This window comes from Festucalex cinctus, chromosome 15, assembly GCF_051991245.1.
Source record: "Festucalex cinctus isolate MCC-2025b chromosome 15, RoL_Fcin_1.0, whole genome shotgun sequence".
Taxonomy (NCBI): Eukaryota; Metazoa; Chordata; class Actinopteri; order Syngnathiformes; family Syngnathidae; genus Festucalex; species Festucalex cinctus.
In genome coordinates, this window is record NC_135425.1 from 18,370,813 (window position 1) to 18,389,661 (window position 18,849).

Genomic DNA, 18,849 nt, shown 5'->3' on the forward strand with positions numbered 1-18,849 from the left:
AGACAGTTTAGTTTCACACGACATTATTCTTTTAACCTTCCAGAGCTCACTTCTGCTCTGTCAAGCCAATCACAATCATGCTAGTCGTGAAGAGCAGACAACAGGATGTGAAGGCCGTACCTACAGGGCATGTCATCACTCTCATCGCTTACCTGTCGCTCACACAGTACACATCTATGGAACTGTCTGCCGTACTTGTGTATAAAGCAACCTCAAATAAAAATAAAGCAAAGGGGGAAATGGGGATTTCATTTTAAATGTATACTGTATTTCAAGTTTATGAAGATTTCCTAAAAATGGGGGGAAAATCAGTTCACTATAAAAAAAAGAAAAAGAAAAAAGTAAATAGCTCAAAAGTCAAAAGTAACTTGCAAGTGACAATGTATGGAATTTTACCATTTTTGTAATCCGTCTAAATACACCAAACGCTTGAGAGAGCTTGGATGACATTTCAGAGTTCCTAATAATATTTAAAACAAAACAATTTCACAAAATGACATAATTTATGCAAAATTACTACAACTTAATGCATAAATATCATAGTATTTAGGGCTGGGTATCAATTCAAATTTGCTCAATCGATTCAATTTAGATTGACGAGTTCAGTTCAATTTGATGTTGATTTTTTTTTCAGATTTGATTTGATTCAGTTTAATGTGATATTTGATTAATTATGGAACATCAATTCTTCTTATTTAACAACATGATAAAAAATAAAAATCCAAAAACATTACATTCCAAATTAAATTTTGATAGGCAGTAACTGGTTAAATGGTTTATTATTTATGTTATACATGTTATGTATACGTGTTATAGTGTACACAAACATTGACATCAGCATGGATGAGGTGAACATGTTTTCATAATTCTGTGTCAATGTCAAGAGAATAAGTAAGATACAAAAAAATGGCCTTTAAAATTCTGTTTTCTTGTTAACTCATGGGGGAAAAATATTAGAATAATAGATTCATGGTTTTATTAATCGATATCTCGCTTGAAAATGAAAATCGATTTGATATTGATAATTTATTTTTTTTTTTTAACCCAGCCCTAGTAATATTTTTTTAGCGTTACAGAATTGCATACACTTTGTACTAGATACAAATTTTGCTCCGTACAAGTAGTAAGAGGTTAGTGTATGTTAAGTGGCTATACCGTAAGTGACCATTGCCAGTTGTGAAAACAAAACAATTTCCTCACCAATTACAGAAAGCATAATCCAGGTGCCGTTCCGATGCTCCTCTGTGGGTTTATCTAACAAAAGGATCCGACACTCATATGGGCCCTGGTCATCCAGCTGCAGACCCTCCAGCTTTAGAGTGGTGATGTCCACCAGAGACACCCGCCCTGCAGAGATATGAATGCAGGTAAACAGCATGCAACATTGATGTTACTGGATCTCTAAGGTCTTAAAATGTGTCAAACTGTCAGTGTAAGTAGTGTTTGTTTGTGTTGAAACTTTTTTTTTTCTGAGATATACATACGCACATGTGCAAAACTCCAAAACAACACATGCTCATACACACACAGAAATATGATTTCATGGTTGCCAGATGATGGCTCCCTTGACAGGTTAGCTCAAAGTGTCAATGTGTATTCATTATTTTCTAAGTCTGTTTACTGCCACAGCGCAGTGGTAGAGAAAGCAAGAGGTGAAATAGTCCATTTGAACAATACATCATGAACACACAGGCATAAAGCTGAGTGGAGGTCACTAAGATATCAGTGTGTGCTGCTATCACAAGGTTCAAACTTCTTGGGACTGTGCAGAATGTGTTGCTCCTGACGGTCGGAGAAAAGCAGGAAGTTAAAGTTAGGTATGTTATTGGCGATAACACACCCTATTTACTTTTCCAGGCTGCCAAAGGGGACTATGTAAATCCGCAGGGAATAGGAGGGAGGGTGGAGTTAAAATCGGGTAAAATACACTTTCAGCACAGACAGGATTTCAAAATCTAACCTTCGACACATTGCGGTGGACTATACTCTCATGTTTACAAGCTCGGTGTGATAAATAGGTCACCATAGCGCCACAGTGGAAAGGTTGGGCTGAGGCAACAGGGAGTTGTCTGATAAAAGGGGAGGAAGTAGACTGGTGTTTGCAGCGACAGCCTAACCTGCAGTAAAGCCACCATTTGAAAAAGACATGATTGTGAGAGATTTTAATCTGAGGTCAATTGAGCGTGAAGCAGGTTGACACAGAAACACACGCATTTCAGTGGTTGTTTGTTAGATGTTTACTATGTATTACTTTGTTGTTGTTGTTTAAAAGCAGCAGGATTCCACCTTAAAAAACATCCTAATGGATGAAAAATAATTGGAGGATATACATAACATATAGCTACATTAATATAAACGGGGGCACATTTTGTTGTTACTCCTACTATATTACAGTAATATACTGGATGTATGTTTCCTAAAAATTAAAGTCATGCTGATACAATGCACCCCAGCTAATCATGGGTGATAGGGACCGGACTGGCATGCAAGTACTGAAAATGCGCATATTGTTGTTATAAATGCATTGGGGGTAAAAAAAAAAAAAAAAGGCCTATATATTGTTTTTAAAAAGAGAGATTAAGCTCCAATAAGCGTTTTCCACCAAAAAAAAAAGGTCCCCTAAAATAAAATAATAATTATTATTATTATTATTATTATTATTATTATTATTATAATTATAATAATAATAATGAGCGACACGGTAAGTGATTAGCACGTCCGCCTCCCAGTTCTGAGGTCTCCGGTTCGAGTCCAGGCTCCGGCCTTCCTGGGTGGAGTTTGCATGTTCTACCCATGCCTGCGTGGGTCTTCTCCGGGTACTCCGGTCTCCTCCCACATTCCAAAAACATGCATGGCAGGTTAAATGGGTGCTCCGAATTGTCCGTAGGTGTGCTTGTGGGTGTGAATGGTTGTTCGTCTCTGTGTGCCCTGCTATTGGCTGGCAACCAGTCCACGGTGTCCCCCGCCTACTGCCCAGAGCTGGCTGAGATAGGCGCCAGCAACCCCCCCCCCCGCGACCCTTGTGAGGAATAAGCGGTCAAGAAAATGGATGGATGGATGAATGGATGGATGATAACCACACATTTCCTGTAAATGTACAAAGAGGTGATCTGAAACTTAAAAATAAAACACAAAGTTTTCAACAACTAATGATTAAATTTCAGCCCTGCCCTCTCAAAACTCAGCGAATGAAGCAAATCCACACCACCTCTGCATCTAACGTTCCCTATTCTGCACATCTCCCTTCTGCTCACTGGCGCCATTCAATTAGTTGACTGGTTCGAAACAATGTCTTCCATCAGGGGAATTCATGCAAGCCCCCACGTTGCCTGCAGCATTTAAGTTCCGACCTATATCCAACCAAAGATTTCTTTTTTCACTACTTTTGTTCATACTGTCAGTTGAACATTCCTTTTGTTGATCAAGGCAATTTTGCAAAATGTTCAACAACAGCGTGGAACTCTGTTTTTTCATTATCTAGAGGTTTACAATTGTTTTGCCTTAGCAGAGTTCTGTGATACAGAGTGCTATTTGTGTTGTACCTGTTCTCTGAACTATTGATTGATGTTTACCTTTCGGTTGGAATGCAAAGGGTTAAACCATTTGGCATTTGGCTGAAGCATGCATGAGTCATCCCAGTGCACACGCTCATGTGTGTCCATGTCAGAGAGGAATCATATTAGCCATGTTAACTGTGTGTGAAATGTTAACATCTGCACACAGTCTGTTCTTGCTGATTGCGATGGGATTTAAGCAGGAAGAGCTCATTCAAAGCACAGATATATACAGCTGTATTTATTTTTCATCAAGTATGGATGCAGGGGGACTCGGTCCTGTTCACACAGCTGACACTAATCCTCCTTTTTTTTTTTTTTTTTTTTTTACAGCTCTATCAAAAAAAAAAACAATACATTCAAAATCTTTTGGGCTTTTGTGAGCAATGAGCTACAAATCCATTTAATCCTACACATTGGCAAGTTTAAACATTACCTAACTCAAAGATTAATAACGGACATGATGATCCGCTGCTAGGAAAGCCACACTGCCCATTTATTTATTTATTTATTTATTTATAAGGTGACACCGAAAAACAAGAGACGCCGTCAACAAGGAAACAGCAGTTGAACTGCGGCTCCCCAAGCCAAACCCTCGCGACACCTGAGTACATGACCCGAGGATGTGAAATCCACACCTGTTGTTCTTTAAAGCGTTAGTTTCCCATGATGCACCTGTTACTCCCACAGCCAAGTAGCTATGTGAAGCAGCAGATTACAAAGCAGCCCTTTCAAACCTTTTGTAACGGCTACAGGAGAGTCGTTTTTGTTTGTCGCAGGAGCAGAGGGAGATAAGTTTACTGTTTTGTTTGTATTGTTTTGTTTTTTTTCTGTGCTGGATGATTTACGGCCAGTGCAGCTGTAGACAAACGCTACAAAGTAAATTACAGGACAAAGGTTAAAGAAATTTAAGGGGTCCTGAATAACAGCATGTTTCCCTGCTTTATCTGACAACGTAACACCCACTGTTATAAAATGTGACCTCGGCGCATGTTGATGGATCGTCCTCAGAATGAGCCACAAAAGGGCGACTGTCCTTTACCGGCCTTGACTGGAACTGAATTCGGCTCCACTCCCATATAAAGTAATTCATCCGTCAAAGTTCATGCTGAATTTATTGCTATGTAAATGACCGTGTCATATTTCCTGGTCAGTTATAGTGAGGGCGCAGCATCCCACTTAGATTGGAAAGGAACTGATCCTGTAACAAACACAAAAATGTCCAAATTGTTGCTCTCTACGTTGCGTGGTGATCACCAATGAGTTCAATTTGTTTTTATTTAAACTCATACTGGTATAGTAGCTTCAAATAATAATTTTAAATAAAGCATGTATTAACTTTCATACAAACTTGAGCAGTTTGTTGCATTGTATATAAAACACCCTTTAAAAAGCGCACACACACCATCATAGAAAAAGCATGTCATTCTGACTCATTCCTATTCCCTGGGGAAATTTCAATATGACATTTAAATGTGCCACCAAACGCTTTCTCTTCATTTCCTCAAAGGTGTTGACAGACAGAGCAAATGTATGCTACTCAAGTCGCAGCAGCATGGAAATTTTATCACAAAAGATGGAAAACATTGCTTCCATATGTGTTGTGCAGCAGTGACATACAAAGCAATAAATCTACAGACCTCAGGGAAAACCACAGTCACTTAGGAAGACCAAGCTAAAACTCAACAATAGAATACAAATATAAAGCCGAGTATCACATTGATAAATCTTTTTTTTTTTTTTTTTCAGCCAATTAAATGTGATAAAAGATGCTACTATAGTAACCATTGATTACTGGGACATGTCAATTAAAGGGGAGAGTCAAGATGTTGGTCATTGTAAGACTTTTCCATTTTACCCCCCAAAAACTGAATATTCTGTCTTCTTAACTGAGTAAGCTATCACCCAGTATAAGCTCACCCAGTAAGCAATAGGGATGTAACGATAATGGCAATATCGTGAAATCGCGATATTAAAACAGCCACGATATATCGTCGTCGTCATGTCAAGATATTAAAAGCAGCACATCTGTAAAAAAAAAAAAGTCAGGTTGATTTCCATTTGTGCGGTTCTAGCATCCTTTGGTGGCTAGTTTTTTACTGCAGTTTAATTTTCAGAAGGCATGTTTTGGCCCTTCTATGTTTAAAATCCACGATAATGGCCAGATGAAGCGGAACATAATATACTTGTGAACAGAGTCAATATGTAGGAGGAACTCAATATATTGTATTTATTAATTTCTTATTTAATTTAAATATTATGTATTTATTTTATTAATAAAAAAATATATAAATTTATTGTACTGCTTGTATTAGTGTATTATTATTATTTATATATATTTTTATATATATTTATATTTTTTAATTTTTCATTGCTGTAATGTACAAAAACACAATATTGTGGGTTTTTTTGTTGTTGTATGAGCTCATTTTTTACAATACTGTAACTTTCTTTTGTATCCACAATCAGTCAGTATCACTGACATTGCTTATTCCAAGATAAATTATTTTACCGTTTCCTCAATATCTACTATGTATGACGGCACATTAGGGTCATGTGTAAATATTTTTTATTTCTTGGGGCACTTTAAAAAGTCACAAATTTGCCACAATAAATGCCAAATTTGCAACTTTATTGCAAATTTGCGAGTTTTTTTCTCGGAATACTACCTCACCCTAATACTCTGTCGTAACTACGTCTAAAAAAACTAATGGGGCAAAAAATAATCTTTTTTGCTTACTTCACTTCAACTAAAACTTTGCCATGTCTTTCCTGCAGGAACCTGAAAAGGTTGCATAGGTAGAATTTCAATTCAAGCAGCAAGTGCAAAAGAGAACTACTCAGACAAAAGGCATATCTGAAACACCCAGTCATGCTCTTCTTTTGTCCATTCATTGTTAGTGAATTTAAAGGATAACCACAGCTACACAAAAGTAGTCTCAGTACATTGATAATCGTTTCCCCTTAAGAGATTCTTTGTTTTCAAGGCTGTGGGCACAAAAGATGATGATGCAGCAAAAGTAACATTTTTATAAAAGTGGCTCCCACAGACAGGCTGGTTTGGAAATGGCAGAAAGGTCTTTTGTATAAGAGCAGTATTTTGGACTGAATTTCACAGAGAGCTTTCAACATGGTTTTTGAATGATTCGATGAGAACTGCTCAGATTTGCTGTCTGATTCATCCTAGAATGATAAAACTCCGATTAAAAACTTCCCGAATTGACACACAATAAGATCAGACTGCTATTCTCCAGCAATGGACTGGATGAAATCACACACATAATTGTTGACAAAACTTCCATGATATGTAGCAAAGCTAATCAATGTCAGTATGCGCGAGTTCAGCTGCTTGCTCACCCTCATACTGTGGATGGACACGAGGTGCATAGGATCCAAATTTGATCAACACTGGGATGTCGAGCCCTTGTCGCACCCATTCAACCACGTGCAGTGACACAGATGACACATCAGCTGAGTAGGATGGACGTACACTGCAAGTCAACTGCACCACACCGTTGACCTTTCCTCGCACCTCTGGCATTCTCCCATCAATAGTCCCTGTAGAAGAGAAGTAAAATGTAAAATAATCAGGGCTGTCAGTTTAACGTATTCATTTGATTCATTCATTATGCTGCAACTTAACGCGTTAAAAAATTTACCGCAATTAATCACGATACAAATACAAAGTATGAAATAATCACCAATCTCTAGTTAATAAACAGTAATCAGGGAAAAATGTTTTTTATTACACTTTAATACATAATTAAAGACAGATTAGTTGATTAATTGACTCTAAAAATATTTGATAGTGACAACAACACTAACTCAAATTTTACGATGTGATATTTTTTAAATAATAATACACTCACTAGCATGAATTTATATCACAGAAAATACACCTTAAATGTAGTGTTGCATGCGAATGTACTTACAGAATAGGCAAAAAAGAGCCACCACTGACAGAGTCTGCAAGTAAGATCTTCTTGACCCCATATCTGTCGTTCAAACAACGTGAAGCATGCTCAATCTGTTGGCAAAAGGCACACAATTGTCACAATCACATTAATATCTTGGCCACAGACACGCAAACGGCCATCTGTGAAACCGCTACAGCTTGAAGTTCTATTTCTGTCATGATTTTACAGACACCGGGAAAGGAGCGTTTTGATTTTTATATAGCTTTCAATGATTGGAATTCATCCCATATCATTACACAAATGGGCATAGTTGCTTCCGTAGCCAGAAAATGCACGGGCCCGTATATCTTTCTGTGAAAGTAAATGTCATAAATGTCGCGTAAATCTTCCGAGAGTCATGTGCATAATGACATCTTAGTGTTTTATTTAGAGCGCATCAATGAAGGCATTTGGCTCATGCGGCACTCGAGGATGAAGATAAGCTGAGCTCTTTGTGACCGATACTAGAGCATCAACGGTTCAGTTCACAGAGCCACTCCCAGTGTTCAACTGAGACTACTTCTTGAGTGAGTGTATGTGTGTGTGAGTAGCTATTTAAACTGCTTTTAAAATGTGATATATTAACGTTTCTGATTCACCATTTACACATGGATGGATGGATGGATGGATGGCTCAGGTGGTAGAGTGGCTGTCTGCCAAGCTGAAGGTCATGAGTTTGTTTCTCAGTGCTTGACAAACTACTACTGGTAAAATCTGTGCAAACAAAATCCGTGTAAAATTTACTTGGAATTTCTGAGTGAAAAACTTTACTATAGAGTCACGATTTTTTCCCAATTTTGTGGAGACAGTTTGGCCCTTCTTTGTTCCAACGTGACTGTGCTACAGAGCACAAAACAAGCTCTATAAAAAGGTGTGGTTGGATGACCTCAACCCCATCCACCTGCGGGACTGAAATATAACAAAGTCTGTGAAGCCCTCTATTCTTCTACCATCCATGATCTTTGACATTGCCAATTCCCAGAAGTCTTCACTGGAGAGTGGAAGCTTTTAGCTTTGTTACACAGTAGACTCAAAAAGGCTACCTACTCAATATGTTCTTCTGCCTTCCCGGTAGGTGGCAAATATTGTTTGCTCAAGTATCTAAGCTAATCGCAATACCTCATTCAGTCAGCATGAGAAGAGGTTTAAAGACATTTCCCACAAAAATCCTTTGTACTTCCAACACTGTGTCAAGGTCGGCGAGAGGAAAAATATACAGAAACTTACACAGCATCCTTCAAACCCACATGTACTTGTAAACAAAGGTTTCTAGCCACTAAGCTATTGTCACAACTCTTTGTAAAAGTCCCATGGAGGGAGCGCATGGCCCACGCTAAAGGATAATAACTGAGATCAAGAGACATCCTCCCCTGGCGAGTGTGAATCCCACAGGGTTGGCACTCTTGCTGACACTATTGTCTTTCAACGGCTAGTAGACAAAATTCCCTTTGATAAAGTTTAATATAGTCCAATCCCCGCTTGAACAAAAGGGTATTGACTTAATGCTGCCAATGTCACCCGACTGCAAAGGTTCAATGCCCCAACAGATATACTGTCAGCTGGGTTTTCATGCAAAACAAGGGGACCGAGAGAGATCCTGGATTAGATGCCCCTGGCCAATAATCAGAAGAAGTTGAACTTGAAGCTGAGTTAGCAGATCAGTCCAAGTTGGCTAACACATTGTAGTAGATATCCCGACCAGTGTCCCATGGTGGATGTCAAATTGAGGGCAAGATGGACTTTATTAACATCAAGAGCCAAGTATCAGCCAAACACCCACGGTTTGTATCTCCCGTGGGACTGGTGAATAATGTTCAGGCGGGGGCTAAGGTGCTGGCCCAGACAAAAGTAAAGTCATTGACGCTCATTTTCTAAACTTTGGGCTCTACTTCGGTAAGTCAAAGCTGCTTGCCGTGTTCAATGCCCTCGCTGCTCCCTGAGTTGCCATAGTAACAAAAGCAGCACTCAGCCTGAGTGGCGAAAATGATAAATGCTTTTATATAGCGCTTTAAGTACAACATATGTTGCCCAAAGCGCTTTACAAGTGAATAGTAACATTGACAGACACTCATACACCAGTGGTCGGCTGCTGACATGCAAGGTGCTGCCAGGTCTACTGGGAGCAAATTGGGGTTCAGTGTCCTGCTCAAGGACAATTCAACATGGTCAGCAGGGGTGAGGATCGAAACCAAAAACTCACGGATGGGAGACTACCACTCTACCAATGAGCCAAGCCTCCCCATATAGGGTGGGATGGAAGGTCGCTCATCTCCCTGAAACAAGACAGGCCGCTCAGAACAGGCTATGTTTCAGATGTGTGTTTTTTTTTATTATTATTATTATTATTGTGGTATTTTTATGTCAAGAACATGATATTAAGACACCTGGGAACTCTTTTGAAGTGGTCAAAAATAAACTCATTCAATCCCAAAAACGTGTATAAACGTTTTTAAATACGTTGTCCTTCCCTCCCAAAAAACGTCCAGAAGGCTTTGATGCTGCTTCTAACATGAAGAAGTGACTTAAAGCAATGGTAGTTATTAAAAAAAATAAAAATAAATGTCCATCAGAGCAGCAGCAGAGTGTAAGAGACCAGTTGCAACAAGCTCTTTTTGTCAATGTTTTCACCAGGAATGTGAATATTGACAAAACTTAGCTATATTCTAATAGTAATTGCTGCAAAACAAAAACAGATAAAAATATGTTGTTGTTTTTTGCCCTGATGAAAGAAGAGGATCTAATATTTCCTTTGGTATGTTCCATGTTTTTATAGCAATAGAACACAATATTGTGGGCCTTGCAAAATCAGTCAAAATCCAGTAAAACGGGAGCGAAGGGGGTTGCTTTAGTGAAAATGACTGGGAGTGAATAAGTTTAATAGGTCATCTGAAAATATATTAGTTTCTGATTTGTTCTGCTCATCTAGAAGGAGCCGCTTTAAAAGTCTGAGAAAAGTCAAAATACTATGAAAAGGTGGACCATCCCTCAGAGCTTTCCTGAAAGAGGGATAGCAGCGTCAGTGTTTGCCTTGACTGTCAGATCTACTTTCGTCTTCTATAGCCCAAAGAAAGAGCAAAATGTTCTTCCAAAGAGCACTGAGCATAAAAGGGAATACCCAGATGAAAAAATACCAAACAACGGCCGTTGACATACGACTGCCTGATCCCTCGACATCATCTAGTATATGACTGCCGCCAAAGCCTCACCAAGGACAGGAACAATGTAAAACTCACATTAGTTGAGGATTTTTCCGAAGATGGGTCATGTGCAGATGAAAGCTGATGGAAACCAAGGATGGCAACATTATTTTAACAAACATAGGAAGGGATTAATTACGGATATGTTCTTTTTCTTTTCTTTTTTTTTTCTTTTTTTTTAATAGGTAAATAAATAAGGCCAAAGGAACGACTGGGACAGATGACATTCAAACATTTACTGTGCTTTCTAAAATGTATTATAGCCTATGCTTATTTACAATAATATATACTTAGAACTGATAGTGTCTGTTGTATCAATAAACTGATTACTGGACTGTTAATTTTGCTGATGTAGAAATGCACGTTTGAAGATGTGAAAATGGGCCAAATTATGACTTGCTCTCGATCAACACGTCACACTCAGAGAAGAAAATTCATCAAAATTCAATTATTTACATACGGGTCACGGATGAGCTGGGGTGGGTACATCCCCGACTGATTGCAAGTCAATCGCAAAGGCACAGCTAACAGGCAACCAATTAACACTCACATTGACATCAACTGTATGGGCAATTAAGGGTCTTCGGCTAATTGAATAAGCATATTTTGGGGTTGTGGGAGCATATGCACAGAAAACAAATGCAAGAACTGGCAGAAAATACAAATGCCATGTAGGGGGCTTTAAGCCAAGATTCAAATAACTAATATGTGGCAAACATGGCAACCACTAAACAACCATCCTGGCTATATAAACAGATAGCAAACTTGGGATTAAAATACGTCAGACACAAGACTAAGATTTTAAATCGAATGTTCTTTCCACTGGTTCTTCCCTGCTGCAACTTCTGCCAACTGCTGTAGCCAGCCAAGAGTTCCCATTTAGGCAAGGTGGCCATGTGGGTAACCTGTGTGGGTGACGTCGTCTCGTCGGTTAGGATGTGGGACGAGAGTTCATCAGCGTGTGAGAAGTACAAGTACCAGAGACACAACATGACTGAAGAAGGCATCCAGAGGGCCTTCTACCGTTTTCACCGCGGAAGAAGGAAAATCTAATCCAAGAACAGCAACAGATATCAAATCTAGAAAATTCCAGTGATAAAATAATAATTGTGGTATAAAAGCATTATAAGGTGATTGCCCAAGTCTCAGCAGCATTAACACAGCCTTGCCATGTTATTTTCGACTCACCATCTCAAGCTCAAGCAATGTAGTGCTGAAGCAACAAACCGCGCTATAAAAACAGATTTAAAAAAAAAATTAGAAAAAGTTCTCCATTTAAAGCTTGGGTGTCAAAATATACTTTTACATTTACTGTTACTGCCATAAGAACAACCATTAAATTGTTTAAGATTTTTTTTTCTCAGAGTAACAGACTCTCATCTAAAATAGTGTAGCTCATTTACCAAACAAGGGTAATTTGACTGATACTTTTTTTTTAATCTCTGTAGAATCCGTTGATAACAATCCTAGGGAGAACACTTTCCTACACTTTCTGACACAGCCAATATGCATAGCAAAGATGTTTAATTTGTGAGCACGATGTTGATGGACACTTTTATTCCGCTCTGTGAGGTATGGCGGAAATGAAAGAGTTTGCTTTTCGCAGCAGAAGTGGAAAAGTTGTCAGCAGACGTACTACCTCGGAGAACAAGAGCAAGTGGGGGAGGATGGATAAGTCATAAATCTTTGGGAAAATAATAACTCACTTTTTGTCAAATATGAATTAAGCAGTCCAAGCTAGATTAATGATGTGTGGCGTATTTTCTTGATTGCAACCTGCCACGGTGTCAGTGTGAGAAATATACATCACAATGTTGTTGCAAACTTTTTTTTTTTTTCCGTACTGCACCACTAATGATGCACACAAAAGCTACAGCAACACATGCAACAACAATAAAGTGGAATGCATCAATCCTTTAAACAGTATTGAGTGCAGTTAAGTAGGATTTTGACAGTATTGTGCTATAATTAGTAGAAATTGTATGAATTTCCAGACAGCTTTGAGATTGTATATTTGTCAGGAAAGACTAATTACTGAATGGACTACATTGAAAATATAGAACCCGTGGGCCTTATAGAATTCTCACTCAGATTTCTCTACTACTACTTTACTGTATCGGTACCATGCTGATACTGTATTCAGTACTTCAAAAATGCTCTGATACTATACACCGATAGTGTATGACCAGTAGAGGTGTGCAAAATTTCCGATTCTTAGATTATTCACGATTCGGCCGTGGAACAATCGAGAACGATTCACAAAAGTCCAAATTCCGATTATATAAATATGCCAAGGGAACCGAAACTAAAAGTGGACCGGAGCGGAAAGTACGCGGAACTGAAACGCAGTAGCGCGCGCGGTCTTCGGGACGCTTAATGGGACGGACCGAGAGTACACATCCACAACTCACGCCTCGACATTCAAAACAACAACAAGCATGGCTGAGCTGACCAACCCACCTCTTCGTCAGATCAGACCTGCTCCGAAAAGGCAAACAACTTCAGGCGGAAGTATCAGCTAGCTGGCTGCAGTGCGTCGGTTAGCGTTCTACAGGGCGCCGCGCAGTGATACGAACGAACGAACAGAAAAGTAGTGGCTGGCGGTAATGGCGTCTGACTTTATTCAGAAAAGAGTATTGTGGTGGAAATGTATCACGCTTTTGAAAACAAATAGGTTTTAGAAGAAAAAGGCTTTATTTCCGAGACCCCAGCCATCTTGCTGGACTATTTTCCTCTCGTCCAACGTCGAACATGAACGCGTGTCACCGAACGCTGTCAGAAAGAAGTCAGTGCTGATCGCACACACGGGAGGTGAGGATCAAATTGAGATTCATGTTAAAAAAGCCGAACGATCCCTTTAATGTTTACACGTTCATGTTTACACAAGTTAAAAAGCAGAAAAGCACTTGAGGTTTTTTTTTTGTACCTCTGAGAAACTTTAATGTTTACATGTTCATCTTTACACAACTTAAAAAGCAGGAAAGCACTTTTTTTTTTTTAGGCATTTGTATTGAAGTAGTAGTTCACATTGTCTTTCATTTATATCTCAGTGCACTTTTGAGTGGATAAAAATAATATATTTTTGCTCAATGCTATGTTTTATTCTGTTGAAGACTGAATATACTTAAAAGCTGTTGTTACAGAATGAGGACTTGAGTATTTTATTTACTGTTTTGAACTGTTAACTTGATACTGAAATAGTAGTTTATTTAGGCCTGAGAGGACTTTTGTACTATTTTTGTAACTAATGTACGAAACATTAAAAGCACCAAAATACATTGTTTTTTTTCTGCTGCCTGGGGGGAAATCAATAATCGTTTTATAATCGAATCGTAGCCTCTGAATCGTAATCGCAATCGAATCGTGAGGTGCCCCAAGATTCCCACCTCTAATGACCAGTGGAAATTCACCTAACACAGGGGAGGCTTAGAACATATAACCAGTGAGGGGAACGTTGTACAATGAAATATTACATAGTTAACTCATTCAAACCCAAAAACGTATAAATGTTTTGTTTAATAATTTGTCCTTCACTCCCAAAAATATATTAATAAATTTTGTATTAATATATTTTTTAATAAGCTTTGATGCAGCATCTGACCTGAAGAAGTCGCTTAAAGTAATGATAGTTATTACAAAAAACGGCCAGCAGGAGTTGCAACAAGCTCTTTTCTCATTCTAATGCTAATTACTGCAAAACGGAAACGGATACAAATATTTTTTTCCTGATGAAATAAGAGACTCATTTCATTTCGAGAATCTTTCGTTTGGTAGGTTCCAATGTTTTTATAGCAATATATATATATATATATATATATATATATATATAGTACAAATGTTATGAATGATTAAAAACATTATGTAACTAGTTTTACTTTTGTTCTGTTAGCAACTTTGTTAGCGGATCCTTCATTTTTTTCATTTTGACGACAAAGCTCAGTTTGATTGACATTTTTTAAACGGTATTAATTTAACAATATCCTTAAAAAGAATACAATAAAAAAAAAATACAAAAAAGACAACCAGACTACATTTGCAGACAGCCAAGGAGAAATGTCACAGTGATGCATCTCTCTAACAACTTTTATTTTTGGCGACAGTTGGACTCAAACTGTTACCCCCGCAGTTCCCAAGTCCAAGTCCTTATGGATGAGTGTCTGTAGATACTAATTATAACAGTAATGCAGCATACAGAGAGCTGTTTCATATCGACCCCTCTCAAGTGCAGAAATAGGGTGCCCAACCAACTGGTAACAACCTTCCCCTTCTCACAACCACTTTGTGTATGTATTGAATTCTTGAATGTGAAACAAAAAATACTTTTTTTTTTTTTTAACATTTTCATTTCATGGCTGGGCCCCAGTCTGAAAGGCTGCGAAACAATTACACAGGCTGTCAACAGCTACTCTTCCAACACACTCCCTCCCATGCTCCAACAAACAGCACAACATTCAAACACTCTTTTCACAAAGTCAAAGTGAATGTGAAGGGTGACAATCCACTGTAATGCGTCTATTTATCGCTGTCTGTCTTGACATCCTGATGTTTCTATCGCTCCTCCCTTCACCTTTGTACAAGCTTGCCGAAGCTTATTCATGAATGCATAAATAGATCCAGATAGAGACTGTCTGTTGCAATGATTAAGCAGCAGGGACTTTTCCCTATTTGGCACATAATGATCACTTGATTGTCTAGTCCCTTGCAGTTGTCTCCCCCTTGATCACGCATCAAAATTAAGTTGATTGGATGAGAATCAAGCAAGGTTGCAGAGTAGCCAAAATATTAAGGGGTGGTCAACAATAGAGATCAATTGAAATGTTTTATGTTGTAACTGATAGACAAGATTTAATGTTTCTATCAAGAGAGACAGAAAGAAAAGGGAAAATTATAGCAAGACGGATTGTGAGGAAAACACATTCCGGAGCAAGGAAATGATTCAAACTAAATCCAAACCGAGTCGTCAAACGAAGCAACATGACAAAGTGAAACGCATGGCATGGCAACATAGCTTAGATGGTCCCATGACATTTGCTTGAATAAGCTCTTACGCCCTCGCTGACTAGCACATGCATAAACATAAGCATGGTGACAGCACAACAAAACATTTGAAAGAATCATAAATGAGAAGTTGATTCGAAAAAGAACCCCCCCTGTCTCATGTTGATTTATCAAGTGGAACAAATAGAGACGCTGACAGAAAAGCTCTAGGAGAGCGCCTGTGTTGCTGTTTTAATCTACATACGGATAGAAATGGAGGACCAGCTGATTGATCGTGTTTCTGTAACACATTTATCACTAGTCCTGGCCCTTATAACTATAAAGGTAGCAATAAAAGGGTATCGTACGTTTGTTTTTTGATTAAATTCTATTTCCTCTACTTATGAATCGTGCCGCTGTCTGTTCTTGTATGAGTCAAAGCATACCAAATGTCCTTTAATAACGTCCCAGGTATTGATTTAAACAGTGAGTATATCGTACCCTAAAGGGAAAATGAATCACTGTTTGTTCACTGACTTTGGACTTTTTCAAGGCTGCTCGTGACAGCAAGTTCAATTGGACATTAACCCCGGAGTAACGTGAAAGTAGGGAGACAAAAACACTATGCGATGGCACCAAACTAGAATGAACGCTTGCATTTGGTACAAGAAATACAGCCAGCCCTCCTTTATACCACTTAGATTGCTCAGGGTTACAAGGAAGCTTTTTTCTTTTTTCTTTTTTCACCAAAGCATTGGTGGCTGGTATCATCACAATAAAGCCAGTATCGGCTTCACACTGATACCTGGTATTGGTACTCACCCATCCCTAAGTGGAACCTATTCAAGTTTACCATAATGCATGCAACATTCATGTTACATCTACAGTACCTTGTAGTCTTTTTGGTGTGAAGAAAAACTACTTTTACTTGCCCTACATTCTGCTCATGATATGTATATATTTAGATATTTTTTGATATCTATTGTGGTTTGTCAGAGAGACTTGTCACGTCTATTCGGAGTGTGCATCGCTCTTCAATAAAAGACAATTCAATACATACCTCGATATTGATACATGGGCCGTGACGCGATTCAAGGGTGGTTGGATTTTTAACGCAGAACGATTTGAATGGGTTTGATTCATTGGGATTACGATTCAGTTCAATATGGTACAGCTCAGTCGAGTGGGTATGAAGCAATGATTTTCTTGTCATTTTAAGATGATTTAATTAAAATTATAGTATAAATTTACCACACAATTTTGTGGACATGAAAAAAAGATGTCAGTAGCTGTACTCTCGCCACTTTTAGTTTCTGCCACTTGAAATTTAAGCTTTCAACCCGATATTAACTCTTTGACTGCCAAACGTTATCCCCCCCCAAAAAAAAAAACAGTGCCAGCCGATTTGGAGCATTTTCACTCATCTTTCAAAGCAAACATAATATTGTGCGATATGACGACATAAATATGGTGGATATCATATGAAAGACTGGATTCCATTCTTTCATGAGAAAAAAAAAAGTATGTTTGTACCTTATTCCATTCTTTAGTAATCACCATTTGAAATTAGGTCATTTGAGTGACACAAGTGAAAATACAAAAATATTAAGAGAAAAACAAGCTTTTTGTGAAAAGATACATTTTTGTGACTTTGGCATGAATATTTTTGGTTTAGTGACAAGGCAGCGCTGCACAAGACGTTGCGCTGCCCATTGAGAGAAAAAACAAAACAAAAACATAATAAACGTAAATTAACGTTTTTGGCGGCATTCATTAGGATTTCAGAATACGTCATTAAACGTTTTTGGCGGTCAAAGAGTTAAATAGATTTTCGCTGTCAACTAAGTCTAATTTAAAATGCCACAGCATATTTGTTCTTTGAACCACCACTGATCAAAAGTACACGCCGAGAAAAGAGTAAGACATGGCCCTCAGAAAGGTCTCACAGAATACACTATGTAAATGGCAAAAAATCAAATTAAACATTATAACTGAACCTGATGGCAGTAATATAATATATGTGCTGTGTATCATATTCAGTGGCAGCTGATGCTCCAAAACATTTGAGTGATCCTGTTGCAGCTAAAATATAATTTTGATATGAATACGCATGGATTGAGCAGATTATGTTGGTACGTGGTAATAACTCAAGTATCAACAATACAGGAATAGCATCAATAAACAGTAAGAGGGCCCAATAAAACACACTTTGAGTACTTACTGCTCAACTTTCAGTGCTATTTTTCTACAAGGTACTTTACATGTACCTTAAAGCATTCTTACTTTGACAATTGGAGCTTATTTCATATAGGGGCAATTTAAACATTTCTGAAAGCTGAGTAAAGAATACACAAAATAGTTATAGCTCCTCACCAAAGCACATAAACATAGGGAGTCGCATAAAAGAACTAATTACATTTGTTTAAAAGTGACACGAAGCTGCTGTGCAACCACACACACACAAAAAAAAAGTCATTAAATGCATGAGACAGTCAGAGGATTAAAAACGATCCTTTGGAGAATCTTTTTTTTTTTTTCACCCCCATAGTTTCACCTTGTTCAAGTACTTTTAGGAAAGTACTTGAAGCTTTTCCAGCAGCAGAGTTAACTACATGTATGGTACTTAATCAGAACATTTTACCATATGACGTAAAAGGAAAATTAGTTTGAATTATACAAAAAGGAAAACAATTATTACATAAAATGTGAGCTAAACTGCAAAGCCTACAGTAAAATCATACGGTTGAATAAATACGTCCACAAACTCTAAAAAACACACTAGTGATATTTTATTATTATTATTTTTTTTTAAGTCAAAAGAAACCTTGTAAAACAAACAACAGATGTTTAAGGGCGTATTATGTGAGCACAAACGCATCGTACCTGTTGATAATTGTCGGCCTCCGTGTGAGAATCTTTTTTTTCCCTTTTTTTTTTTGATAAATGTATCCTATGTTCGGCTCAGTCCAACTGGAAGTGAATCATCGAGAGCATCGGGCCTCGCTTCTTTGTTGCTCTGAGTAACAAGCTGTAAGGTGATACCTGTGGCGAACAAGAGCAGGTAACAGGTGTCTGTTTCGCATCCAGGTGACGGTGTGCTTTCCACAAGTACACTCCTCTTTGTGTCCCCCCCCCCCCCCCTTCCCGCCCCTTTGCTCGTATTCA

The 18,849-nt window shown here is 38.2% G+C and overlaps 2 protein-coding genes across 2 annotated transcripts in view; both read right to left on the bottom strand.

Annotated features, from left to right (window-relative positions):
• LOC144002424 (protein turtle homolog B-like) overlaps positions 1–1,227 on the bottom strand; it is a 30,613-nt gene extending 29,386 nt beyond the window's left edge. Inside the window, exon 1 of the mRNA XM_077497637.1 lies at positions 1,201–1,227. Within this exon, the coding sequence (XP_077353763.1) occupies positions 1,201–1,216 (16 nt within the window). The 5' untranslated portion in view covers positions 1,217–1,227. The remainder of the gene's footprint in view (positions 1–1,200) is intronic.
• Positions 1,226–18,757, bottom strand: LOC144002804 (protein turtle homolog A-like; the record flags this gene model as incomplete). Its single annotated transcript, XM_077498369.1, has 4 exons — positions 18,568–18,757; positions 7,487–7,581; positions 6,912–7,112; positions 1,226–1,347 (listed from the first exon to the last, which is right to left on the bottom strand). Coding segments are annotated over exons 2-4 (384 nt in total), but the record flags the coding sequence as incomplete, so codon positions are not given.
• Positions 18,758–18,849: the final 92 nt, after the last annotated feature.